General features: G+C 45.8%; 1 protein-coding gene across 1 annotated transcript; it reads left to right on the forward strand.

Annotated features, from left to right (window-relative positions):
* Nucleotides 1-2,781: 2,781 nt before the first annotated feature.
* On the forward strand, nucleotides 2,782-20,690 carry PTPN18 (protein tyrosine phosphatase non-receptor type 18; the record flags this gene model as incomplete). The annotated part of the gene is made up of 15 exons (XM_081060234.1): nucleotides 2,782-2,874; nucleotides 6,174-6,282; nucleotides 6,553-6,629; nucleotides 6,707-6,802; nucleotides 6,903-6,941; nucleotides 14,642-14,725; nucleotides 15,292-15,354; nucleotides 15,569-15,711; nucleotides 16,067-16,133; nucleotides 16,228-16,305; nucleotides 16,398-16,487; nucleotides 16,737-16,825; nucleotides 17,572-17,774; nucleotides 18,145-18,219; nucleotides 18,444-20,690. The coding sequence occupies 15 exons, from the start codon at nucleotides 2,782-2,784 to the stop codon at nucleotides 18,509-18,511; spliced, it is 1,374 nt and encodes a 457-aa protein (XP_080916360.1). The 3' UTR covers nucleotides 18,512-20,690.
* Between the last annotated feature and the right edge of the window lie 6,343 nt (nucleotides 20,691-27,033).

Consider the following 27,033-nt stretch of genomic DNA (forward strand, 5'->3'; position numbering starts at 1 on the left):
GAAAGATCCCCAGGAAGACAGACTTCTAGAGTCCTGGGGAGACGAACAGACGACAGCAAGACAGCCAGATAAATGGACAGATTCTTGGACAGATGGTAAGATGCCTAGCCAGACATCTAGAAAGACCTGTGGCCAGACACATGGATGTCCCCCCTACCCCATATCCAGCCAACCAAAAGACAGAATCCCTCAAGGACAGCACCCCCCCCCACACACACACACACAACTGGACAAAGATGTTATCCCAGTGGAGAGATACCACACCTACCCAATCAACTAGCCAGACAGACTTTTAGCTTGACAGACTTAACCTCTGCCAGTAAGAAAGACCTCAGCCTATGAGGAACCAGGCCCTTGGCAGGATATACAGAGAGATCCCCTCAAGCCAGCTGGATAGACAGACCCTGAAGCCAGGTGGACAGATACATGCCACCCAGTCAGACCAACAGAGCCTACACCCCTAGGTGGACAGAACATCCCCAGCTAGTCAAACCCCAGTTGCTGGGTCAGCCTCCCTTCCAGTCACCACCATGGATGATAGGGATGGCCCACTGATCCCTCAGTGTCACCTCTATCCCCAGGTACCACCAGTTTGTAGTGACCATTGACTTTCAATGACATCTACTACCACCAGGGTCCACAAAGCGCTTTCATGATCCCTCAGTGACTTCCCCATTTGCTCATATGCACTAGTCCTGAGTGACTGCCATTAGTATTCATGAGGACTCAGAGACACAGGAGTCTCTGTGACTCCTCCAGTGACCTCTTATTTTGTTAGAGTTTATAGATACATCTGTATCCCACCTCCCTGACTATTCAACAAGCCATGACCATCCACGAAATCTCAGTGATTCCACCAACATTCACTATCGTGTCCTGAGTAGGAGCCCTCAGTGACCTTCCCTGACTCTTTTGACCCCTCAATTACTTAAACTAAGACTCCGAATCCCGGGGGCCCCTCAGTTACTACTGTCTTTTACTGACCTCCCAGTGACTGCTGTAACATCCACTGACAGTCCTCAGAAACATCCACGGACCTCCTACTGGCCTCCAATGAATTCACTATCAATGTCCATCCTCAGTGATCTGACCACCTTTGAACCCTCAAAAATGAAACTGATAAACGGAGTCCACAGTGACCCCCAGTAACTCCTCAGTAAACGAAACATCCCCACTGATCCACTTTGACCTTTCAGTCACAAACCAGGGTCAGCAAACCACAGCCTGCAGGCCATAGGGGGAAAATAAAGAATATTTTGTAACACATGAAAATTACATGAAATTAAAATTTTAGTGTCCACAAATAAAATTTTATTGACACACAGCCACACTCATCCCTTTATATATTGCCTATGGCTGCTTTCACACTGCCATGGCGGAGTTGAGTAGTTGGCACAGACCACAGAACAAAGTCCTTTAAGAAAGGGTTTGTCCATCCCTATCTTAAACATCATTCTGGTAACTCCCTAATGAATTAAATCCACAACGTGAACCAATGACCCTGTTGATCCCTCAATGACAAGGTGCACTTCACCCACTGGTAACCTTTCGACACCTCAACGACCTCAAACTGGATTCCACAGACACCCTCTCCATTGACAACTCCCTTCCCGAAATTCCTTCTGTGATCCCGGTAAGGGCTTGGGCTAGCCTACCTGCCCAGGCCAGTCCTTGGCCACGCCCCTAGGCTCCTATCTGCTCTTTCCAGCCTCTCTTTGGCGACTCCGGAAGCTGGGGCACCAGCTGTCCTCTGGCTTTTTCCTGCACATTTTCTGAAGCCCAGCGTGTGGGAAGAGAAAAAACAGAAGCTCTTTGAAAGTGTTGAGACCTTGTCCCTGGAACCCATTTCCAAGCCTCAGTTCTGGGTTTCTCCGTAGGTATATGCAGATTGAGATCCTCAAACTACTGTGTTTCTCGGAAAATAAGACAGGGTCTTGTATTAATTTTTGCTCCAAAAGACGCATTAGGGCTTATGATTTTTGTCATCGTGAAAAATCATGCTAGGGCTTATTTTCCAGTTAGGTCTTATTTTCAGGGAAACAGGATAGGACTGGATCCTGGCGCTCCCAGCTCCTCCTAGCCCAACCCAGAAAACGGACCCTTAGGAAACACTCGGATTCAGGAGCATCTGCTTCCACTCGGTCTTTCTCACCCCACCGGTGCCCTGTGCATTTTCCCCCCGCGGTTACCTTTCGGACTTCCCTTGGACCACACGGGAACTCACCGAGCGGGACGTCCCCCACCCCGGGCTCCGCGAAGCAGAAGCGGCAGCTCCACCTCGGCGCCCTCCCCACTCACAGCTGCCGCGTGCCGCCACTCCCCTCCACCCCACCCCCAGCCCGACTCGCTGCCCGACGCAGCCCAGCCCCCGGGAGACGGGTCGGGGAGCCGGGTGAGGGCGCGCGGCCAGCCACCCAGCTCGGGCAGCAGGAGGAAGGTGGGCCCCGGGCGCGGATCCCGGGCCCAAGCGGGAGGAAGGGTCCGTGGGACTGCGAGGCCTCAGTCGGCCGGCGCGGCGGCCACAGAAGAGGGAAGCGCCCGCGCTGGACTCACTTCCCCAGCCCAGTGCGCGAGGACCCAGTCGGGAAGTTGCGGCGGGGGTCTGGAAGCTGGAGAAAGAGGCTGGGAAGGCTCCGAGTGTCATTGGCCAAGGGCCGCCGGCCGCTGCGCGCTCCCATTGGCTGGCGAAATCGGAGGCGGGGCCTCGACCTCAAGCGGCACCCTTGGAGCTGCGAACTCCCGGAGCAGCTGCCCGACTGGACCCCGCTGGCCTGCGGCGCCATGAGTCGCAGCTTGGACGTGGCGCAGAGCTTCCTGGAGCACTTGGAGGCGCTGGGCGACCGGGAGGGGGCGGTCCTCGCCGGCGAGTTCAGTGTGAGTGGGCGAGTGTGGACGGCTGCGCGGCGCGCGCTGCGGCTCCTCGTCCTGGACGGTCCGCTCGTCTGTCTTGTGTGCCCTGCCTCGCTTTGCCTCTGTCTCTCTGTCTCGTCACTCTCCCTCCCTCCCTCCCTCCCTCTCTCTCCCTCTCCCTCCCTCTCTCCTTTCCCCCTCCCTCCCTCTTTCCCCCCTCCCTTCTTCTTCCCTCTCTTCCCTCTCTCCCTCCCTCTCCCTCTCTTCCCTTCTCCGTCTCCCCCCTCTCTCCGTCTCCCTCTCCCTCTCCCACTCTCCCTTTCCCTCTTCCTCCCTCTTTCTTTCCCCCTCTCTCTCTATCCCCCTCCCTACTTCTCCCTTTCCCTCTCCCTTTCCCTCTCCCTCCCTCTTTTCTTTCCCTCTCTCCCTCCCTCTCCAACTCCCTCCCTCTCTCTCTCTCCCCCCTCCCTCCCTCTCCCTCTTTTCCCCTCTCCCTTCCTCTTCCCCCTCCCTCTCCCTCTCTCCCTCTCTCTCTCTCCGTGTCTCCCTCTTCCTCTCCCCCTCCCTCCCTCCCTCTCTCTCCCTCTCCTTCCCTCTCTCCTTTCCCCCTCCCTCCCTCTTTCCCCCTCCCTTCTTCTTCCCTCTCTCTCCCTCTCCCCCCTCTCCCTCTCTCCCTCTCCCTCCCTCTTTTCTTTCCCTCTCTTCCCTTCTCCCTCTCCCCCCTCTCTCCGTCTCCCTCTCCCTCTCCCACTCTCCCTTTCCCTCTTCCTCCCTCTTTCTTTCCCCCTCTCTCTCTATCCCCCTCCCTACTTCTCCCTTTCCCTCTCCCTTTCCCTCTCCCTCCTTCTTTTCTTTCCCTCTCTCTCCCTCCCTCTCCCCCTCCCTCCCTCTCCGTCTCTTCCCCTCTCCCTTCCTCTTCCCCTCTCCCTCTCCCTCTCTCCCTCTCTCTCTCCGTGTCTCCCTCTTCCTCTCCCCTTCCCTCCCTCCCTCTCCCTCTCTTCCCCCCTCCCTCCCTCTCCCTCTTTTCCCCTCTCCCTTCCTCTTCCCCTCTCCCTCTCCCTCTCTCCCTCTCTCTCTCTCCCTGTCTCCCTCTTCCTCTCCCCCTCCCTCCCTCCCTCCCTCTCCCTCTCTCCCCCCTCCCTCCCTCTCCCTCTTTTCTCCTCTCCCTTCCTCTTCCCCTCTCCCTCTCCCTCTCTCCCTCTCTCTCTCCCTGTCTCCCTCTTCCTCTCCCCCTCCCTCCCTCTCCCTCTCTCCCCTTCTCCCTTCCTCTTCCCGCCCTCTCTCTCCCTCTCCCTCCCTCTCCCTCTCCCTCCCTCCCCCTTCTCCCTCTGTTTCTCACCCTTTCTCTCCCTCTCTCCCTATCTCTTTTGGTGTGTAGAGTGTCTTCTCGCCTCGAGGTCTCTCTGTTTTTCTCTCCATGGCACCTTTATCCCGTGTCGCTCTTTATCCCTGTCTGTGTCTTCACGCTCTAACCGCAGGGCCCCAGAGAGCAAAGTCCATAGTCGGGCTGGGAGGGGCCGCACGCACCCTCAGGTCCCTGTGCTGCGGTCGTGTTCCCAGAACCTGCTGCTGCTGGGCCGTGTGGGCGGGGCAGGCGCGCACCTGCTCCTGACCCCAGCGGCGGCCTCTCACTCCTGTGGTCGGTGGAGGAAGCGTCTGGGGAAAGCGGAACCTAGAGGCCCAGCGCAGCGAGGGTGTGGACGGGTCACCTCTGTGACCCTGGGGCGCTTTACCCAGCCCCTCTGGCCTCGGTTTCTCCTTGGGTGAAATGCGGATGCTGAAGACTAAACTGGCCTGAGATGAAAGAACTGGTGCGGCTAAAAAGCGCTTCGCACATCTTGTGCACTCACTCTGTAAGGAGCCTTTGTCACTAGTTACAAATATTCTAAACATTACATGGGGTAGTGCAAGCCCTGTGTAAGGAATGCTAATATAGCCTCATAGGCACCGTTTACTACACGTAATAAGATGTCTTAAATATAATTTATGTAACAGAAACATGCAAATATGTAAACTCAACATGATGACATATCAAATTTAGAAATATGAGATATACAATAAATATATAAAAATAAGTAAAATATATGTATGTAAATACTTTATATAATCAACAACTTTATGTAATCATTCAGTACAGTAAAAATTGGTAACAAATTTATGACATAGTATTAATAAATATAAATATATAGATTATGTAAAAAAATATAAATTATAATTTACACAAACATAACTTCATAAAACAATAGAATAAACATAAATGCAACATATAGAATTATAATTTATAAAATAAGCAGTTATCCAATAAGTTCCTAAGTAAATATAAAATATATAACAAATAGATAAAATTATAAAATAAATCTAAATAAGTTACACAAATAAAATAGTTTAATGAGAAATGTACAATAATACAAACTATATAATTTATTCAATCTGAAAATGTGCATATTAGATGTAAGCATCTAACACCCAGGTGGTATATGACGTCATGCCCATTCAGGTCTCAGTCTAGTCTGGGGCAGTGAGAGAGCGATGCTGGGGACCCACTCTAGGGTGGGTGGGTGATGAGCAAGGCCAGCCCTCTACACTCACAGGAATCTTTGGGCCTCTCTAGGCCTTGGTTCCCTCATCTGTATAATAGAAATATCAACAGTAGTACCCACTACACTAGGGTGTTCATGAGGGCTTACATGACCTGATGGGCATAAGTAAAGCACTTATAATGGTTGCTGGCACCCATTGGTGGCTTAGCAGGAGTTATTGTCATCATGATTGTGAATACCTGATGATGATGGTAATATGCTGTTTACTAATCATAATAATCTAAGAGTAAAAATGTTCCTATGGTATCTTATTACATGAGTAATGTTATACATTGTAATTCATATACATTGCATATTATATATCATATTTTTGTTATATCAAATACATAATTTATCACAATCATTGTATACAGTGTAACACGGATTAAGTCTATACAGGGTGGATGGTGAGAGGTCTGAGTTCAACTCTCTCTGTACCACTTGCCAGGGTGGGACTTTGTGCAAGTCGCTCAGCCATGTGGTGCCTCAGCTTTCTCACCTGCACAATGCGACGTCAATAATGGTACCCACTTGGGAGGGACCTTGTGATCTAATGCTCTTAGTGCAGAGCCTGGCATAGGGAAGGTGCTCTGAGTCGCTGTTATTATTGTATCGTTATAATTAGCCTGGCCCTGTGCTGTCTGGAGCCTGCACTCCCCTCTCACAAGCCACAGCCTTGTGTCTCTATGAGAACTCTGACCTGGCTCCTCTCTTCTCCTCCCTCCCTGCACTCACTCTCGCTAGGACATCCAAGCCAGATCAGCTGCCTGGAAGGCTGGCAACTTGTGCTCCACGGAGGCAGGCAGTCAGCCAGGAAACATGAGGAAGAACCGCTACAAAGACGTGCTGCCCTGTAAGTCAGGGCTTCAGGGTGGGGAGCCACTTTGGACCCCTACCCCACCGCAGACCTTGTCACCACGGGACCCCAGGCACTTCCTCCCCAAGCCTGACTGGGTCACAGCCCAGTGGGGTACCTTTGTGGGGTCCCTGCTGGGTGCACATGGTGATGGGGAAGGGGGGAGGACTCGCCCCCTTCTCCACCAGCTTTCATCCAGAAGGCTGGCAGGGTCTTGATGCCCCTGTCAACCCCAAATTCCACGTTTCTCATCTCTCTTGATGGCAGATGATCAGACACGAGTGATCCTCTCCCTGCTCCAGGAGGAGGGACAAGGCGACTACATCAATGGCAACTTCATTAGGGTCGGCTGCTAGTCAGGGAATGGGCGGATGTGGTGGGGTGTCAGCGGGATCTCGGTAGTGAATTTGGCTTTTACCAGGGCACAGATGGAAGCCCGGCCTACATCGCCACACAGGGACCCTTGCCTCATACCTTGCTAGACTTCTGGCGCCTGGTCTGGGAGTTTGGGGTCAAGGTCAGGTTTGTGGGAGGGTGAAGTAGGGTCTTCCCTTGGCCCTGTTTTTCCTATCCCCTAACCCAAATCACCTCCCTCTCCTGTTGCCCCTCTTGTCTAGGTGATCCTGATGGCGTGTCGAGAGATGGAGAATGGGAGGGTAGGTGTCCCCAGCCCCTAGAATCCATGCCCTTGTTCAGGGAGGAGGCAGGAAGAGTCTTGCTAGCTCCTCTCTGATCCCGGGTCTCTAGGACCCAGTTGTTGGAGTGACCTGACCACACTGTAGCTCTGTTGGAAGCCCACTATTCCTTTCTTTAATTTTTTGTTGATCTTTTCCCTTTTATTCGTGAGGCTCATCTCTCCAGTGTTCACTAACTTTCTCCTGCTGGTCTTCCCATCCCATTCCACAACACAGACCATAAGGCCCAATACTGTGGCTTCCCTGCGACACCTCTGTCCTCTCCATCTCTCCCCTTCATTTGCTTCACTCTAACCATTCTCGCCTTGCTGTTCCTCAGGTGTGCCTTGGACTGCTCTGCCTCATGGCCTGTGCCTTGGCTGTTGCCTTCTGAAAGAGGGGTGTTGGAATCTCCAACTCTGATTTTAGATTTATCTATTTTCATTTCTCTAAGTTTTTGCTTCAGGAATTTTAAAACTCTATTATTGAGTAACTGTAATACACAGTTAGGGTTATGTCTTTCTGATGAGTCAATCCCTTTTCCGATATATAATGTCCTCCTTTATTGCTAGTACTATTCCTTTTTCTAAATTGCACTTTGATTTTAATACATAGCTATTTAAATTTCTTTAGATTAGAGTATGCATAATATATCTTTCCCATTCTTTTACTTTTTAATCTATGTTCATCTTTATTTTTAAAGTATATTTCTTGTAGGTGGCATATTGTAGGGACTTACTTTTGTACCCACCCTCACAATCTCTACCTTTAATTGGAGTATGTAGTCTTTAATGTAATTATCATTAATGTGGGGTCTAAATCTACCTACCATCTTGCTGTTTGCTTTCTATTTTTTCCATCGGTTCTTTGTTCCTTTCTTCTTCTTTTCTGTCTTCTTTCAGACTGAGAATTTTTATGAATCCATTTCATAGTCATTATTCACTTATTAGTATTTTTGTATCTTTGTATTATGTGCTTAGTGGTGGCTTTAGAGGTTTACAATATACATCTTTAATTTACCACAGTCGACATTCAAATAATATTATACCATTTCATGTAAAAATGTGAGAACTTGACAGTAGCATATTGCAATTTCCCCTTTCCATGTTTTATGCTATTGTTACCATAGGTTTTAATTCTAAATATGTAATATACTCCACAATACACTATATTATTTTTACTATAGATTATCTTTTTAAAAAAAGGTTTATTGAGATGCAGTTCATCCATTTAAAGCGCAGTTCAGTTGTTTTTAATCTATTCCTGAGTTATGCAACCATCACTACAATAACTGTTAGAACATTGTCATCACCCCATTAGGAAACCCTGTATCCAGTAGTAGTCACTCCTCAATTCCCACCAGCCTCCACCCTAGGCAACCCCTGCTCTAGTTTTGGTCTCTCTAGATTTGCGTGCTCTGGACTTTTCATATGAATGGAATCATATGCTATGCTCTCCTCTGTGACTGGCTTCTCTGACTCAGCGTAATGTTTTCAAAGTTCCCGCCCGTTGCAGCGTGGGTCTACTTCACTCCTTGTGATTGCTGAATAATACATTCCAGTGAATGGATCTAACACCTTTTATTTATCCGTTCATCAGGTTATGGAATTTGAGCTGTTTCTCCTTTTTGGCTATTAGGAATAATGCTGCTAGTTGTGTGCAAGTTTTTGTGTAGAAGGATGTTTTCATTTCTCTTGGGTATATACCTAGAAATGGAATTGCTGGGTCATTTGGTAACTATTTTTAACATTTTGAGGAACTGTCAAACAATTTTCCACAGTGGGTACATCATTTTACATTTCAACCAGCAATGTCTAAGTGTTCCAACTGTTTTACATCCTCACCAACCCTTTTATTGTCTTTTTTATTATAGCCGTCCTATTGGGTGTGAAGTGATACTTGTCTTTTTTTAAACTGTGGTAAAATATGCATAACATAAAATTTGCAATTTTAACCATTTCAAGTGTACAATTCAGAGACAATAGGTACATTCACAATGTTGTATAACCGTCACAACTATCAATTACCAGACCTTTTTCATCACCCCAAACAGAAACTCTGTACCCATTTAACACTTACTCCCTTTTCCCCATCTCCCAGCTTCTGGTAGCCTCTATTCTACTTTCTGTCTCTATGAATTTGCCTGTTCTAGGTCCCTCATAGAAGTGGAGTCAGATAATACTTGTCCTTTTGTGTCTGGCTTAGTACACTTATAATATTTTCAAGGTTCGTCCATGTTGTAGCAGGTGTCAGAATTTCATTCTTTTTAAGGCTGAATAATAGTCCATTGTATATATGTACCACATGTTGTTTTATCCATTAATCTGTTGATGAACATTTAGGTGGTTTCTACCTTTTGGCTATTGTGAATAATGCTGCTATGAACATTGGTGTATAAATATCTGTTTTGAGTCCCTGATATCAATTAATTTGGGTATATACCTAGAAGTAGAATTACTGGATCATATGGCAACTCTATGTTTAATTTTGGGGGTTTTTTGTTTGTTTTTCACAGTGACTGCACCATTTCACTTGTTAGTTTCTGGTTTTGTTTTATCCTAATAGGTGGGAAGTGGTATCTCACTGTAGTCTTTCATGTGCTTATTTTCCATTTGTATATCTTCTTTGGAAAAATATCTGTTCAGATCTTTTGTCTATTTTTTAAGTCGGTTATTTGTTTTTTTTTAATTCTTGAGTTGCAAGAGTTCTTCTGGATACAAGTCATTTATCAGTATATGATTTACAAATATTTTTCCCAGTCTGGGGGTTGTCTTTCCTCTTTCTTTCTTCCTTTCTTTCTTATTTCCTTCCTTCCTTCCTTCCTTCCTTCCTTCCTTCCTTCCTTCCTTCCTTCCTTCCTTCTTTTCTTCCTTCCTTCCTTCCTTCTTTCCTTCCTTCCTTTCTTTTATTCTTTTTTTAAACTTCTATTATTTTAAGTATGTTTTTCCAGGACCCATCAGCTTTAAGTCAAGTAGTTGTTTCAACCTAGTTTTGGAGGGCACAGCTCACACTGGGCCATGCGGGGATCAAACAACCCAGGTGTTACAAGCATCGTGCTCTAACCAACGGAGCTAACTTGCCGCCCCTCCATTTTCTTGAGAGTATCATTTGAAGCACGAACTCTTTAATTTTGAGGCATTCTAATCTATCGTTTTGCTTGTGCGTTTGGTGTTGTATTTGAGAAGTCATTGTCTAACCAAAGGTCATGAAGATTTACTCCTATGTTTTCTTCTAAGTGTTTTATAATTTTATGTCTTATATTTAGGTCTGTGATTCATTTTGAGTTAATATTTGTGTATTGTGTAAGGTAGGGGTCCAAATTCATTCTTTTGCACATAGATATCCAGTTGGTTCAGCATCATTTGTTGAAAAGATTATGCTTTCCCCATTGAATGGCCTTTGTATCTTTGTTGAAAATCAATTAACAGTAAATGTAAGGATTTAGTTCTGGACTCTCAATTCTATTCCATGGATTGATATGTCTGTGTTTGTGCCAGTATAACATGGCTTTTGATTATTGTAGCTTTGTAGCAGGTTTTGAAATCAGGAAATCCACCAAATTTGCGCTTCTTTTTTCAAGATTGTTTTGTCTATTCTCAGTTACTTACTGTATAGAAAAAAGTTAACAAAACAGGCAGAAGTGCTTATGCTTAAAAAGGCCTTCCTGCAAGGTTGGCTCGTAGCTGGAAATTGGGTTTCTAATAAGAGTGGCTCACTGTTTATACAAACAATATGATTTATATGAACAGTTGCTTTGGTACAAGTTTTGCTAGTCAGAGGGTGCCTACATATGACGTAAAGTGCCCCAATAAAAACCCTGGGCACTGAGTCCCTAATGAACTTCCTGCAGACATTTCACACATGTTGTCACAACTCATTGCTGGGGGAATTAAGCACATCCTGTGTGGCCCACTGGAAGAGGATCCTTGGAAGCTGGCACCTTGTTTCCCTCAGACTTCATCCCATGTGCCTTTTAGCTTTGCTGATTTTATCATATCCTTTCATTGTAATAAATCACAGCCATGAGTACAATTCTATGCTCAGTCCTATGAATCCTCCTCATGACTCATCAGACCTGAGGTGGTCTCAGGTACCCACGACACAACTATTACCGTTAGCATATTAATGTCCATATCAATTTGCCAATATCTTTGGAAAGCCTTCTGGGATTTTGATAAGGATTGCATTGAATCTGTCTATCAATTCGGAGATATTGCCATCTTAATATTGTCTTCCGATCCATGAACATGGATGTCTTTCCATTTATCTAGGTCCTCTTTAATTTCTTTCAGCAATGATTTGTAGTGTCTAGAAGACTTGCACTTTTGTTAAATTTCTAAGTAGTTTATATATTTTGATGCTATTGTAAATAAAATGGTTTTCTTAATTTCAGTTTTCAGTTTGCTTATTGCAAACCAAATAGTTTTCTCTATATAGAAATATAATTGATTTTTCCATATTGACTTTGTATCCTGCAACCTTGCTTAACTCACTTATTAGCTCTAATTGTGTGTGTGTGTGTGTGTGTGTGTGTGTGTGTGTTCTTTAGGGTTTTCTCTATATATAACATTATGTTGTCTGCAAGTTGAGATAGTTTTGCTTCTTCCTTTTCAGTCTGGGTATCCTCCCTCCTTCCCTCCCTCCCTTTCTTCCCTCCCTATTGTCCTTTCTTTTTCTCTCTTCCTCGCTCCATTCCTTCCTTCCTTAATGTCTTTGTTCCCAATTGCACTGGCTAGAACTTCCAGTACAAAGTTCAACAGAAGTGGAAAGTGCAAACACCCTTGTCTTGTTCCTAATCTTAAGGGAAAAACATTCAGTCTCTCACCACTAAGTATTAGGTTGGCTGTGAGTTTTTTTTTTTTTTTCTTTTGTAGACTTTTAAAAAAATTCTGATAATGAATTTCCTTTCTATTTCTAGTTTCTTTCATGTTTTTATTATGAAATGCTGTTGAATTTTGTCCCCCAAATTTTTGCATCTATTCAGATGATCGTGTGGGTTTTTTCTTTTTTTAATTAACATGGTATATGACATTGATTGATTTTCATATCTTGAACCAACTTTGCATTATTGGGGTTAATCCCAGTTGGTCATATTGTATAATCCTTCGCTAGTATTTTGTTGAGGATTTTTGTGTCTATATTCAGGAGACATTGATCAGTAGTTTTCTTGTGATGACTATGTCTGGTTTTTGTATTAGAGCAATACTGGTTTCATTTAATATATTGGGAAATGTTACCTCTTCTTCACTTTTTAGAAAAAGTTTGTGAAAGATTGCTATTAATTTTTCCTTGTTTGGTACAATTCACTAGATGAATTTTAAAGGTGTTAAAAAATCTCCTAAAGATTTTAAAAATGAGGAATGTATATTACATTTAGCCACACTTTTTACCTTTTTTTTACTCTTCATTCTTTTGTGTAGATCCATATTCCATCTAGTATCATGTTCCTTTTGTGTGAAGAGCTTACTTTAATAGTTGTCATAATGTGGGTTTTCTTGTAATAAGTTCTCTCAGCTTTTGTTTGTCTGAAAGTTTTTTTTCTTTTTTTTTAAATTTCATCATTTTTAGGATATCACACCATTGACCTCTGGCTTGAAGAGTGTCTGACAAAATTCTACTGTCATTCTTATCCTGTTCATACTCAGTGTGTAATGTGCCTTGTTTTGTGTGATGTTTTTAAGATGTTCTCTTTATCATTGTTTTTTCAGCAATTGATCATGATATGCATTGGTGTGGTTTTCTTTATGTTTATATGATTCATTGACCTTGGATCTGTGGGTTCATAGTTTCATCAAATTTGAAATTTCCCCCCAGCTATTATTTCTTCAAATATAGTTTCTCTTCTCCCCTCTCTCTTCTCCTTCCAGACACATGCATTAGACCACGTGATATATTTCCACAGGTAACTGATTCTCTGTTCATTTTTTTCTGTCACTTTTTTCTCTCCTTTCCACTTTGAGTAGTTTCTATCACTATGTCTTCATGTTCACTGATCTTTTCTTCTGGCATCTCATCTGCTATTAGACAGTGGATTTTTCATTTCGTATACCCAGGGTGCCAAAATAAATGTATACAAGTGGACACTTTGGTCAATGTTGATCAAGCAATAGTTTGCTATAATCAGAAGTGTCTGGATGCTCCTGGTACCCACTTTAAGCACCTCTTGTAATTGCAGAAGTCAAGTGTGAATTATATTCATCTTTTGCTATTGGTATATATATTGAGTATTACAATATTAATACAGTTTTCCTTTCTTAAAATGTGTATACATTTTTTTGGAACTCTCTGCATTTTATTTTGCCTCTCTAGAAGTTCTATTTAGGTCTCTTTTTTCATCACATTCATTTTTTCATGAATTTGATTTCATTTTTCATCACATTCATGTTTTACTTTTCATCTGAGTATAGTTATATTTATAAAAGCAATTTTAAGGTCTTTGCTTCTTTCCTCTTATCTATTGAATCTTTTTCTACTGATTTCTCTCATGGTTATGTGTCACATTTTCTTGCTTTTTTGTATGTCTAGTAGATTTTTATTGGATGCTTGACTTTTTAATTTTACATAGGTAAGTGTTGGATTTTGTTGTCTTCCTTTGAAGAGTGTTGGACCTTTTTCTGGAAGGCAGCTAAGTTACTTTCGGATGTTTGACCATTTTGAGGTTTGTTTTTAGGCTTTTTAGGGCAGGTCTAGAGTAGCCTTTATTCTAGAATTAATTTTGCTGTAATGTGTGGTCCTTCTGGGTCCCCTACTGAATTCCCCTCAGGTCTCTTCACTCTGGCTTGAGGGAATGTAAATTATTTTTGTCCCATTGTGAACTATAGGAAGTATTAATATTACAGGTCTCCAGTTATTATTCTTTGATGGAAAGTTATTCTTGACTTGCCTCATGGGGTTTGACATTATATGTATGTGCTCAGATTATTATTCAGCTAAAGACTCAAAGTGAATTCTATGTTGACCTCTGGAGTTTTTTGCTTTTGTTTGAATTCCTCTGTTCTTTTCAGGACTCTGCCCTTAAAATTCTAGCTGCCTTGGCCTTCTTGAGCCATGATCTCTGGCTTCTCAGCTCAGTGGGATCATTGGACTCTGTGTCCGGCAGCCTGGTGACTGCCTCGCAGCAATAAGCTGGAACGGTCACAGGGTTTGACTCATGTCTTTCCCTTTGTTCAGTGATCACAGTCCTATAATGCCTGTGGTCCAATGTCTGAAAGTAGTGGCATATATATATATATATATATATATATATATATATATATATATCGTGTTTCCCCCAAAATAAGCCAGACAATCAGCTCTAATGCATCTTTTGGAGCAAAAATTAATATAAGACCTAGTCTTATGTTATATTATATAAAACCCGGTCTTATAGTAAAATAAGACTGGGTCTTATATTAATTTTTGATACATATATATATATATATATATTATATATATCTTAGATTTTTTTGTTGCTTACAGTAGGAGAATATTCTGGACTGTCTTCCTCCTGTATAGTCAGAAGCTCAAGTCAACACTGAGTCTGTGTGTTTAAACTGAGGAGGCTCTGGCCTTTATTAGAGCTGCAGCTGCCTGTGGTTTCACCAGCAATGCCTGGGGTCCTGTGGGGTGCAGATGTATTGAGTTGGAACTGTGAAGCAGTCTCCCCCTCTTCACTCCCTGCCCTTTCTCCTTGCCTTTTACAGAAAAAGTGTGAGCGTTACTGGGCCCAAGAACAGGAGCCACTGCAGATTGGGCTTTTCTGCATCACCTTGGTGAGCTGGGCACAGGTGGAAAAAGCATTTAATGGAGTCTTGGGTATTATGGAAGCTTTCATGGAAGATTCTCAGAGTGAAAAGCTTTTGGGCTGGGCCCAAAAGGTCGAACAGTTTTCCCACAGTCCCCTCACACTGCAAGGAACTGTAGTATTAGCATGCAAACTGTTATAACTCAATATATGCATTGCTTTTGCATTTTAACCATGATCATGGTTATGTCTGTAAATAATAAATGTGCCTGGTTAGGTTCTTAAATCTTTATGTCCCTTCCCATTTCAAAACAACTCAGGAAAATCTCTCACCTGAAGTGATGCATACAGTTGGTAGTAAAACTTGTTTTAGATTCAAAGAAATCTAAAATCTCACTGTTAATGAGCTTATTTAGGTTTTTAATCATGGCTTCTCTTTCTACCCTCTGTCAAATGTTTCCTTCACAAAAGCCATGAGGGATGTTTGGGCTAAATTAATTTTTTAAAGTATGTTATTTGTGTTTGATTTTTAATCAGAAATGCATTGTTTTCTGTAAATGTGTCTTTGGGTACTAGTGATCCTTTTTCTCCTCCTGTCGCCATCCTCAGGCCAGGGAGACATGGCTGAATGAAGACATCATGCTCCGGTCCCTTCAGGTCACCTTCCAGAAGGTATTGAAAGGAGAGGAAGAGGTTCCCACATGGGGAGAGCTGTTTCCTATCTGTTTTCTCATCTGTAAAATGGGCACTAACAGTAGTATCCATCTCCTCACTTATTGTCTGTTGGATTTAAAAGATTTTAGAAGTGGGCCTGACGTGGTAGGTGCCCAATAAATGCTTTCCTTTTTTTTTTAAATATTCTTTGCACACTTTTCTTATGTTTCAGAAATCTCGTTCTGTGTACCAACTGCAGTATATGTCCTGGCCAGATAGAGGGGTCCCCAGCAATCCTGACCATGTGCTTGCCATGGTGGAGGAAGCCCGTCACCTCCAGGGCTCTGGCTCCAGCCCCCTGTGTGTCCACTGCAGGTTAAGGAGATGGGCTTTATGGGGGTCTGGTTGAGACAGAGGGGCCAAGGAATGGGGGAGAGAGGCTTGGAATCTGTCCTGCAGTTTGAGTGCCTAAGGCCACATTTGCTCATGCCGCATCACCTGAAATTTTTAGCATTTATTGAAGGCAGCATGCCTGCTGCGAAGCAAGCACACAGTTGATGCTCAAGAAATGTAAGCAATTAAAAAGTTTTTCCTTTTAAATTATAATCTGGGGATTCTGGGAATCCAAAGGTGATGCAGGGGATCCCCCATTAGGGCCCCCAGGCCCAAATGCCCACCTGAAAGGGGCTGTGGGCAGACCCCCTCCAAACTTGCTCTTCTTGCTTTTCAGCGCGGGCTGTGGGCGAACCGGTGTCTTGTGTGCGGTGGATTATGTGAGACAGTTGTTCCTGACCCAGGTATGAGGAGGCCGAGCATGCGTGCCTGTGTAGCGTGGTCCCCTGCCCACCAGGGGACCCACCGCCTGCTCATGGGCCCCATCTCTCTGCCCAGATGCTCTCACCTAATTTCAGCCTCTTCGCCCTGGTCCTTGACATGCGGAAGCAGCGGCCTACAGCAGTGCAGACAGAGGTGTGAGCCTCAGGCCCCCCACCTCCCCCACCCCAAGGACACAGCTCTCCTCCTTTGTCTTCCCTCCTTCATGACCTCTCTTCCTCCTCCAGGAGCAGTACAGGTTCCTGCACCACACAGTGGCCCAGATGTTCTCTTCAGCACTCCAAAATGCCACTCCCCAGTCCCAGCACCTCAAAAAGGTACCAAGACCCCCTTCCATGCACCAGCACCCTCAGACCAGGAACCAGAGCACAGGTCTAGGACCACCACCATCTCACGTCCAGCCCTGGCCTCCTTTGGGGACCATGGACTGACTCACTAGATGTCTACCTTTGACCTCCTTCTTGCTGCCTTATCAGACTGTCCCCTCTTCAGCTTACCCCCACAGTGGTCTCCATCAGGGCCAGTTTTCTTGAAGCCTCATGACCTTACCCTCCTGTCTTTTCCAGAATTGTGCCCCACTCTATGACGATGCCCTCTCTCTCCGGACTTCCCTGGCCCTTTCTGCCATGCCCTGCCCACCTGGCGAGGTCCTCAGGTACCCATCTCCAGCCCCTTGTTCTTCCCTTGGCGATTTGTCATGCTCCTGCTCCCTTTCCTCACCCTTGAAACACCAGCCGGGTCCTTACTGTTCCCTTCACCAAATATTCACTCGGCCTTTCTTTGAATTGAGCTCTGGGAACCTGCCCCTATTTAGACCTCCTTAATCCCAGAGATCCTATTGCCTCTGCCTCTAAGGCTAGCCCCGGGGTCCAATGTTAACCCTTTCCTTGCTCGCCCAGTCATTCATTCATTAATTCAGCAAATATTTTTTGAGGCCACCTACTTGTCAGGCCTCCTACTTGTCAGGCCTCCTGTCCGGTGCTGCGGACAGGAGTTGACCCTCCTTTGCAGCAGAAATTACACCCCCTCGTCCTTGAGACTAGCTCTCCAGTTTGAGGCTATCCTTTCCTCCTCTTTAGATGCTACTTCCTCATTCCTTTATCCAATAAACAGTTACACAGAAATGACCGTCCCTCAAAACCAGTTCCTTACCGCATTTCCCTGCCAAGCTGGCCCCTTCCCTCCTTCACCAACCTACCTTGTGGGGAGCTGGGGACAAGGAAACAAGAGCCTCTCATACAGAGACCTCGCCCTCGCCCCCCAGACCCGCCTGCTCCCCGCCCCCAACCTTGCGCCGCCTGGGGCGGGAAGGAAGCAGAGGGTTTGCGGGCTGAGCACTCTTCCGCCCCCGGCCCCCGTCAGCTCCGCGGTTTCACTTCCTCCCCGCCTCCCCTCCGGTAGGAGCATCTCAGCGCCGGGGCCCCGGGCCCTCGCCATGGCCGACACGTACGCAGTGGTGCAGAAGCGTGGGGCCCCGGCGCGCACCGGGTCGGGGCCCCGGGCGCAAGGCACCGACGGGACGCCGCTCTACAGCCAGGTTATGCCTTCGGCCCGGCGGCCACAGGCGCCCGCGGGGGACGCGCAGGGGGCGCTGCCCTGCCGCGGTGAGTCGGCCTGGCGCGGGGCTGGGAGGGCCAGCTCCCACCTGGCCCTTCTCGGGACCCCAGCCCCCTGGGGACCCCACCAGGCCGGACTGGCCACCGCCCGGGGCTGCTGCCCGCTGGTTGGTCACGCCCGGGAGTGTCCCGGTCCAAACCGTGCGCCCGGGGCTGGGTGCGCTTCTCTCGGGATGCCACCTCGTCTGGGCGGCGGTCTTGGACCTGGCGGCACCCCGAGTGTACACCCCTCGGGATGGGTTCGGCCCCGCGCCCCAGCCAGCCTTATCCGACCCGATGGAGGGCTTTGCCCTGGGCTGTTTCTGGCACTCCACGGGCAGCGCGAGCTCATGCGTGGGGGATGGTTTCCTGCCCGCAGTTTCTGCTGATCCCAGCCCTGTTGGGCCTGGCACCTACGAGGACGTGGCCGATGGATCTCAGACCGGCGGGCTAGGTAAGTCAGACAAAGCCCGATTGGTTGGGACTCTGCGACGTGGGCTGAATCCCCACTGTATGGGGTTTAGGGACGGTGGCCTGGGGCTCAGGCTCTCAGAGCCCTGTGGATGGCGCTGCAGTGAACCAGGAGAGCCCGGAGGCTGGGGGATGGCTACCCACAAGTTGCCTACCTATCCACATGTCCGCTTCTTCATGAGATCCACCGTGCCCTTCCTCTCCCAGGCTTCAACCTGCGCATCGGAAGGCCTAAAGGGCCTCGGGACCCGCCTGCCGAGTGGAGCCGGGTGTGAGTGCTGTGCCCAGGCCTGCCTGCTACTCCACGTGGTTGCCTGGACTGCTGAGGCCATGCTCTGCTTTGTGAAGTGTTGGGCGTGGGAACGTTGGGGCTGGATCAAAATAAAATTTCTCAGGGTGGGAACTGTGGGGGCTTTGTGCCAATGATTATAGAATTCAAGGCTTGAGGCTGGGGGAGGCAGTGGGAGATGACTGGTGAAGCTACACTGAGCAGATTGAAAAATGAACATCAGGAATGGGCCCAGCCCGAAGGGCCCCCCAATTGTGAAGGAGAGGATGGACAGATGGGCTTCTGGATACTGCCCCCATTACCACGTAATAGACTAGTTCATCTCAGTGTCCAAGCCTCCCTCAGTCAGACATTCAGCTGATGACACAGGGAGAGCTGTAGACCCTGAGAAAGACTGATGGACTCCCCTTCCATTCAGACAGATCCAAGCTAGGCATGACAACAACCAAGCAGGCTGATTTGAGACAGCCTGGTAAAACGGTCTTTAAAATGGGCAGACAGACAGATGGACCCTGACCTCAACAGGCAGATAGCCATACCCCTACACAGCCAGACCCTCAGAGGGTCAGTCCACAGCGGGATGGATGGATCTCCAGCCAGAGAGATAGACGAACCAACGGCCTGACAGACCGCCCCCAGCACAAGAGACCACCAAAAGGACGGACCCCCTTTCCCAGTGAGGTAGCCAGACAGACACCAGCCACATGGATCACTAGCTGGACAGACTCCCAGACACATATAAACAGATCCCTCCTAAACAGACACACAGGCAACCTCTAAGCTAGCCAGACCCACCCTCAGGTGGGAGGACAGACTCCTAACTAGCTAGATGGATTCCCAGCCAGACAGACATCAGCCACAGAGACAGACCCTTGATTGCACAGACAATGCTTGGTGGCAATGACTTAATTTGTCAAGTGCTATAAGGTCTCTGCAACAGAAATCAGCTCAATCAGCAGAAACCAGGAGTTGCAAGGAAACCTAGGGATTCTCCAGTTTAATGGGGAACAGGAAGCCAACATCACCAAACTCTCAGGCAGGAATGGGAGCTAACCTTGATGGAAAGAGGCAGGAGGGAGATCCTGGGGCTGCTGGTAACACAGGAGGGTCAAGGCGTATTTAGAGGCCCTAAATTATTAAAACAAATACAAATAGCTAACACTGATTTAGTATACACATAGACTGTGTTCTTAATCTTCACAGCAACCCCACAGTAAAGGTGGCAAGAAAAATTCTGAGATGTCCCAAGTTAAATTATAGTAGGCAGGAGATTAAGAGAAAGAGACAAGAATGATTAATCAGTTAATAGCTGTGGGCCAACTACCAATAGACTGCTCTCATTCCTGAATGTAAGTTGGAGCTTTGAATCACTTTCCAGGGGGCTATCTAAAAGGAAGTAACAGACCAGACCCCACAGCATTCCGCTTAAGCATGAACTTTCAGGACTGTTGCCCAGCACCAATCAAAAGTAGTAAATGTTTCTTCCTTAAAGACTATGCACCTATCCTAGAACTGTCCCCCACCTTCACCTTTTTCTGCTCCCTTATCTGTAGCCAATGTAAATTTCTTTCAAAACAACTTACACCTTTATTTCCCAAAACATAATGTATAAAAGAACCTGTCAACGTCAGGACGGGCGGATAGGTTGCCTTCTCCACCTCGCCCTGCTGCTGGTGGTTTAGACTGCATGGCCCAGGACCTGTCCTTTGCTGGCTAGCATGTGACTCAATAAGCCCGCTCTTTCAGAAAAGCTTTTGGCTGTGAAAATTTTTGTTTAAGGAGGTAACGTTTTATCCCGATTTCTTGTAGCCCAGGGACAACTGCAATCATTTAATGTTTCTTTAAACATTTAGGCCTATACCGTAATGGTTAATAGCTTGGAGTCAGTCACTGACGAGTGTGATCTTGAGCAAATATCTTCATCTCTCTGTTTCCGTTTCCTAGTCTGTAAAATGGCGACGATAAAGTTACCTTTATCCCAGGGTTGCCACATAGGTGATTGTTCAGAGCAAGAGTGAACCTGGACTTTTACAATAGGCATAGAAAGGAAGATTTCTTATTTTTTCAGGGATTATCCCCACAATAACACAAAATTCTATGTACTCATAGTTGGAATGATAATATGGAAAGCTCTTCCTAAGACCTAAGTAAATGAAGGTAAATTTGAATATGCGTTCTGCTTTAAACCCAGTGGTTCTAGTCTTTGATAACAGTTGCATTTTAAATTAGTGGGCAGAAAATGGTTTATTCAACATAGGTTATTGAGATAAGTAGTCATTTAGGAAAAAAAGTTTGAGCCATACATCATAACTTACAGCGGAATAAATTCCAAATGCATCAAAGATGCAACAAAAAATGTAAAATATTAAACCATAAAAGTATTAGAAGAAATTATGGTAAATGTCTTTATAATCTTGGACTGCAGCAGTTCTTGCAAACTATGGAATAACAAATCAGAAACCCAAAAGAAATACTAATAAATTTTAATGCATAAAAATATTCCAACCTCACAAAAATCATAAGCACAGTCAGAAATGTCAATGTAAGAAACATCCAAACCTATAGAGAATTTTTATGAGTTTACTTGAGCCAAACTGACAATTGCCCAGAAGCAAAATCTCAATGGATGGAGAAAATGCTCTAGAAAATGGCAGTTTTGTATCTTATTTTATATATTAGAATAAAAGTAGGAGCTGTAAGGAAGGTTACTTGAAATCCATTGATGGTAGATTAATAAGAGGGCAGGAAAAAGCAAAACAGGGAAATCTCGGGGATTGGATAAAAAATAAAACAGACACATTTTTTACATTGGTGGGTACAGGATAGTTAATATTTACAGCACATAGAGGTGATATTCGGGTAACAAGATAACAAGGAGAGGTTTTGTGGTCTTCTGCCCTGATGCTGGTAGGTTGTGTCCTTGCTGAGGAGTCTGGAAAAGAAGATTACTCTGACCTTTCAAAGGCATGTTATCTTTGAAAAGACAACAACGGACAAGTTCACTTAAGGTAAAGATTGACAGTTGTCAAGGAAGCTACAGGCCTAGAATGACCCTCTTTTAGTTAGGAATTTTTATGTTCAAACTTTCCTATGTGGTTACTTTTAGTCTCTGAGTTTGTAGGGCCTGCCATGCTGGCCTCCCCTGAGCTTGTCAGTTGAGTTTGTGGCCCCCCTTTTTCGTTCACAGAAAATTAATGACAAACTTGAAAAAATCAAACAAAAGGCTTAATTTTGAGATCAAACAAAAGGCTTAATTTTCTGAGAAGTAAGAGCTCCCATGAATCAATAAAGGCCAAAAAAAACCACCTCAAAATAAAAATGTGTAATGTTGCCCTATCTCATGTGTAATAAAAAACCATGAAAATTAGAGCTACACTGAGATAGTCATTCCACTTACGTTAGCAAAGATCAAAAAATTTACTGCAATGTGTGGACTGAGATGTGAAGAACAGATTCTCATATAGGGCAGGTGGGGGTATAAATTCATACCTCTGTGGAGAACACTTTAACAATATCTGTTAAAATTAAAAATGCATGTATTCTTTGAAGCAGAACTTTTATTTCTAGGCGTTTATCTTACATGGGTACTCACAGAACTCCAAATGACTATTTCACCTGGCCATTCACTGTATTACTATCTGTAGTAACAGAAGACGGGAAGCACTTTAAATTTTCTTGGCAGGGTCTTAGTGAAATAAATGCTACAATGGAATATGTGGCATAAAAAAAAGGAATGAGAACACCTCTATGCACTGGTGTGGACAAATCTCCAAATCACATGGCAAAATAAAAATAAAAGAGTATGTTAACTTCTGTTAAAATACATTTTTATATGAACATACATAAATATGTTTTTCCTTGGATGTGCATCAAATATCTTTAGAAAGAGCACAAGGAACTTGACAGAGACTGGATGTCTGGGGCCCTGCTCTCTGCAGCCCAGTGCAGGTGCAGCCTCCCTGCCTTCATTTCATTTCTTCAAGCTCTCCACACTCAGCATTTGTGTTTGTTGTCCCATCTCCCCAGCGCCTTGAGTGACTCTCTGGCCCTTGTGTGCACCAGGGTCCCTGATGGCACTGCTGTGGTGCCCTGGGGTCCCCGTCTAGCCCTGTCCCCCCTCTACTCAGAGTGAGAGCTGGCCTGCCTCCACCTGGCCACGTCCTTGGTTGACCAGAAGTGCCTTAAAATGAACTCCCCCGTCCGTCCAAGGGCCTTCGTTCAGCGAATGAGCTGATGATCCTCATGCAGGGTAAGGGAGGTGTATATTTCATGGGCTCTCAGGAGGACTGAGCTTCAGTTGCCTGTGGTGGGAGGTGGCTTGTTATCACACCCTTGACGGTCTGCTTCTCTTTTCCTGTCTTACTTCCTCCCTGAATCTCCCAGACAAGAAACTTGCATTCAGTCACTTGTGTCAGTGTGCATCTGGGACCCCACTTCCTGCCCCAGGCGCTTCCTTGCCTCATTTCTCTGTTTCCTCAAAAGAGCTGATTCCATGCTGTCCCATTCTCTTCCCTCTCTCCTCTTCCTGCTGCTCTTGTGAAACTGCTGCTAATAAATCCACAGCATTCTCTATAATCCAGGCCAGTTATACCCATCCGTCATCAGTGTTTGACTCTCTCGAAACACTTGGTTCACTTGGATGTTTGGACCCCACACTCACCTCCTTCCTGGCCTCACTGCCATTCTTTCATCATCCGTTGCTGTTTGTTCCACATCGCCCTGACCCAGGGCTTGGCCCCTGGTCCTCTGGTGATTGATCCAGTAAATATAGGGCACAGAACTCCATTTCTCAACATTTCCACTTGAACATCCCAAACTTCATATTTCCAAAATTGAAGTCATGATCTTCCTACTCAAACTGACTGCTGAGAGTGGAGCTCCCTCATCCACTTCCTGTCATCCAAATCTTTCAGCCATCCTCCTTTGACACTTATGTAAGCTGTTAGCAGATCCTATCAGTTCTTCCTTCACTAGAATCTGACCACTTCTTTACCTCCTCTGACGTTACCTGCTCTGCCAGCCCCATTTCCTCCCTGGATTATGCAACAGCCATTCTCAATTGGTCCCCTTGCTTCAGCCCTTCTTCCCTGAAGTCTATTCTCACACAGAAGCAGGACTGAACCCTTTGTGGCTGAAGCTTATCTGCTCAGGTCATGAAGCTAATCTATTCTGAACCCTCTTGTGGTTCTCTTTTCACTCAATAAATGCCAAGGGCTACTCCTGATATCCACACCCAGAAAGGCATATGTCACCTCTCTAGCCACGTCTCTGAGATGCTCTTGCTACCTGACTTCACTCCACCCAATTTTGGGAGATAGTTCTGGCTGTCTAATATTCCTGCATAGCCGGGCAGAGCACTGATTAGCTTTGCAAGGGTGACTGAACAGCAAATTAAAGACAGACACTGTCCAGGATGGCAAAGTCCTCTCTTCTGCAGAGTAGTCGGCTCTTCTGCAAAGAGGCTATAGATGCAAAGTGGCCCTCAAACGCCAAAGGAACCAAGAGACCAGTGAATGAGACAGACAAGTCCAGCTTGTCAGTTATGAGTTTAACAGAGAACTTACATACAGAAACATGGGTAGGGGAGAGGGGTCGGCAGCAGGACATTCAGGGCTCTGCCTCTTTCACTCCAGACCACCTGCTTACATTCCTGCTTAGGAGTGAACTTAGAGCTAGGAAGGGAACACATGGGTGCTCAGGTCATGAGGGGACCAGACACAGGAGGACGTGGTGCCAAGGTGACTGACCTAAGAGATGCAAGGTGTGATCAAACAATACGGTGAGTGGTTAAATAATAAAAAAAAGGTTTACAGTAAAAGACACATTGCTATTAAACCCCCTCAGAACACTCCCTCTCACTTTGAACACACTCATCCCATTGTTCTTGCCACTTTCTGAAGCAGTTCTGGAAGTCCTCTTTTGTGAGTGTCTTTAGTTGTGCTGTCGTGGCTGCCTCAATGTCCTGAGTCATTTTGACTTTGGGGAAGAGCCAGAGTCAAATGGTGCCAGATCCAGGGAATAAGGTGGATGAGGACACCTGAAATGTTTTTGTTTGACAGAAATTGCCATATACCAGGAGCGATGTGTGACACCACTGTTGTCATGCTGGAGGATGATTTATGGCACACTGTAAAACACACCTTCTCTCAACCAGAGCTCACACCCAATTGACTGCACGGAACAAGTTGAAACTTGTCACACACTGTTCCTGAGGTTTGACATGCCGCTTCCCGCATCGAAGATCACTGCCTTTCCGTTGGATGGTACTCGGCAGCAGCATTCACTGTATTTTGTGATCACAACAGAAATGCTCTGTGTCACACATTGCTTCTCGTACGGCAACATGTGTCAAATAAAAACATTGCGGTGAGTCTTTATCCACCTTATTCACCAGATGTGGCACCATGTGACTTCTGGCTCTTCCCCAAAGTCAAAATGACCATGAAAGGTAAACATTTTGAATCGATTCCGGACATCGAGGCAGCCATGACAGCGCAACTAAAGACACTCACGAAAGAGGACTTCCAGAACTGCTTCAGAGAGTGACAAGAATGATGGGATAAGTGTGTTTGAAGCGAAGGGGAGTCTTTTGAGGGGGATTAATGGCAATGTGTCTTACTGTAATAATTTGTTTTTAAATTTAAGCATTCACTTTTTTTTTTAAAGATTTTATCGGGGAAGGAGAACAGGACTTTATTGGAGAACAGTGTGTACTTCCGGAACTTTTCCAAGTCAAGTTGTTGTCCTTTCGATCTTAGTTGTGGAGGGTGCAGCTCAGCTCCAGGTCCAGTTGCCGTTGTTAGTTGCAGGGGGGCGCAGCCAACCATCCCTTGCAGGAGTCAAGGAGTCAAACCGGCCACTTTGTTGTTGAGAGCCTGCACTCCAACCAACTGAGCCATCTGGCCATCTGGGAGCTGAGCAGCAGCTCATCGACTTCATTCTAGTCGCACAGGGCGCAGCTCACTGGCCCATGTGAGAATCCAACCGGCAGCCCCATTGCCCAGAGCTCACGCTCTAACAAACTGAGCCACCTGTCTGCCCTGTTCATTCACCATTTTTTTTTATCACACCTTATAAAGAGTGTCCAGGGCCTTGCCCCAGAGGAAGGAAAAATGGGAACTCTGTAATTAGCGTGGAAAGTCTGTACACATACCCGAGTCTATCCTGGGGGAAGGGAAAAGGTTTGGGGTCAAGGATCCAGGTTCAGTTAATGGCAGATTAGCTTCAAGATGCAATCAGTTCTGTCCACACACCTGCATTCCAGGGTGACATTTCCAGAGACCCGTTCCTCTCGCCCGGAAACACTTGTGTTGCAAGAAAATGAGTAATTTCTGTCTGGAGGAGAGGAGAGGTAGGTCATCTGCAGCCCTGATAAAAATCTCAAAGCCGCCTAATTTAGGGGTTCCTCTTCCGTGATGCAAATTACATGCACAGTTGAGAGTCACGTCCCCCCATGAGTAGCAGGGGCTTCAGAAGGTACTATTTTGGCTGCTGTTTTTACTGTAAGTGATGAACGATTTCTCTGTCCAGAGCTCTAATGAGGTGTATTCATACATATGAAACTGGGGTAGGCCAACCTGTTAACTTTCAAGGACATTCTAACCTCAGGGGCTTTACACTCTCTAGCCACTGGTTTCCGACTTTACACCCACTAGCTTCCTTCCTCCTCTAATCACAGGCCTGCTCCTGCCTCAGACATTTGCACTGGCTATTCTCTTTGTCTGAAAAGGTTTTCTCCCAAATTCTACTTTAATATATTAGAAATTTTACCTGTTAATGCTGTTTACTATTTGTCTCTCCTGACCAGAATATAAGCTCCATGAGGGCATGTATTTTTTGTTTTGTTAACAGACAGCTACATTCCCAGCACCTGTAACAGTGCCTGGCAGTTAGTCGATCTGTAAGGTAATTTACCTCACACTATTTATTCCTAGGCTTCCTAATTTCTAATAAAATATACCTTGTCTCCCATGTGCCCTTAACCTTTCCATACTAGTTCTTTGCTCACGTTAGTCATCGCTTCAGGATGGCACAGCAGCTGTCTTCTTGTTAAGAAGATACTCAGTTCTAGGAGAGCAGTCCTCTGTGGGTCTCTTCCTTTCCTACATATTTTTGCTGGGTGTAGTGAGTTGAATACCCTCCCCTACCCCGGCAAAATGATGTCTAAATCCTAACTCTGAGAATATGTGAAGGTAGCATGATTTGGAAAAGGGATCTTTGCAGATGTAATTAAGTTAAGTGCCTTGATATCATCCTGGATTTAGGATTGGCCTGCAATCCAATGACTTACATCCTCCTAAGAGAAAGGAGCAGGAGATTCGAGAAACAGACGAGAGGAGAGGTCCATTGGAGATGGAGGCAGAGATTGATTGAGGCATATACAATGCCAGAGATTGCCAGCAAACCACCAGCAGCTGGCCCTGGGACAGATTCTCCTTCACAGCCTCAGAAGGAACAAACCCTGCTGACACCTCAATTTTCAGACCTCTGGCCCCCAGAACTGTTGTT

The sequence above is a fragment of the Rhinolophus hipposideros genome, assembly GCF_964194185.1.
Source record: "Rhinolophus hipposideros genome assembly, chromosome: 9".
Taxonomy (NCBI): Eukaryota; Metazoa; Chordata; class Mammalia; order Chiroptera; family Rhinolophidae; genus Rhinolophus; species Rhinolophus hipposideros.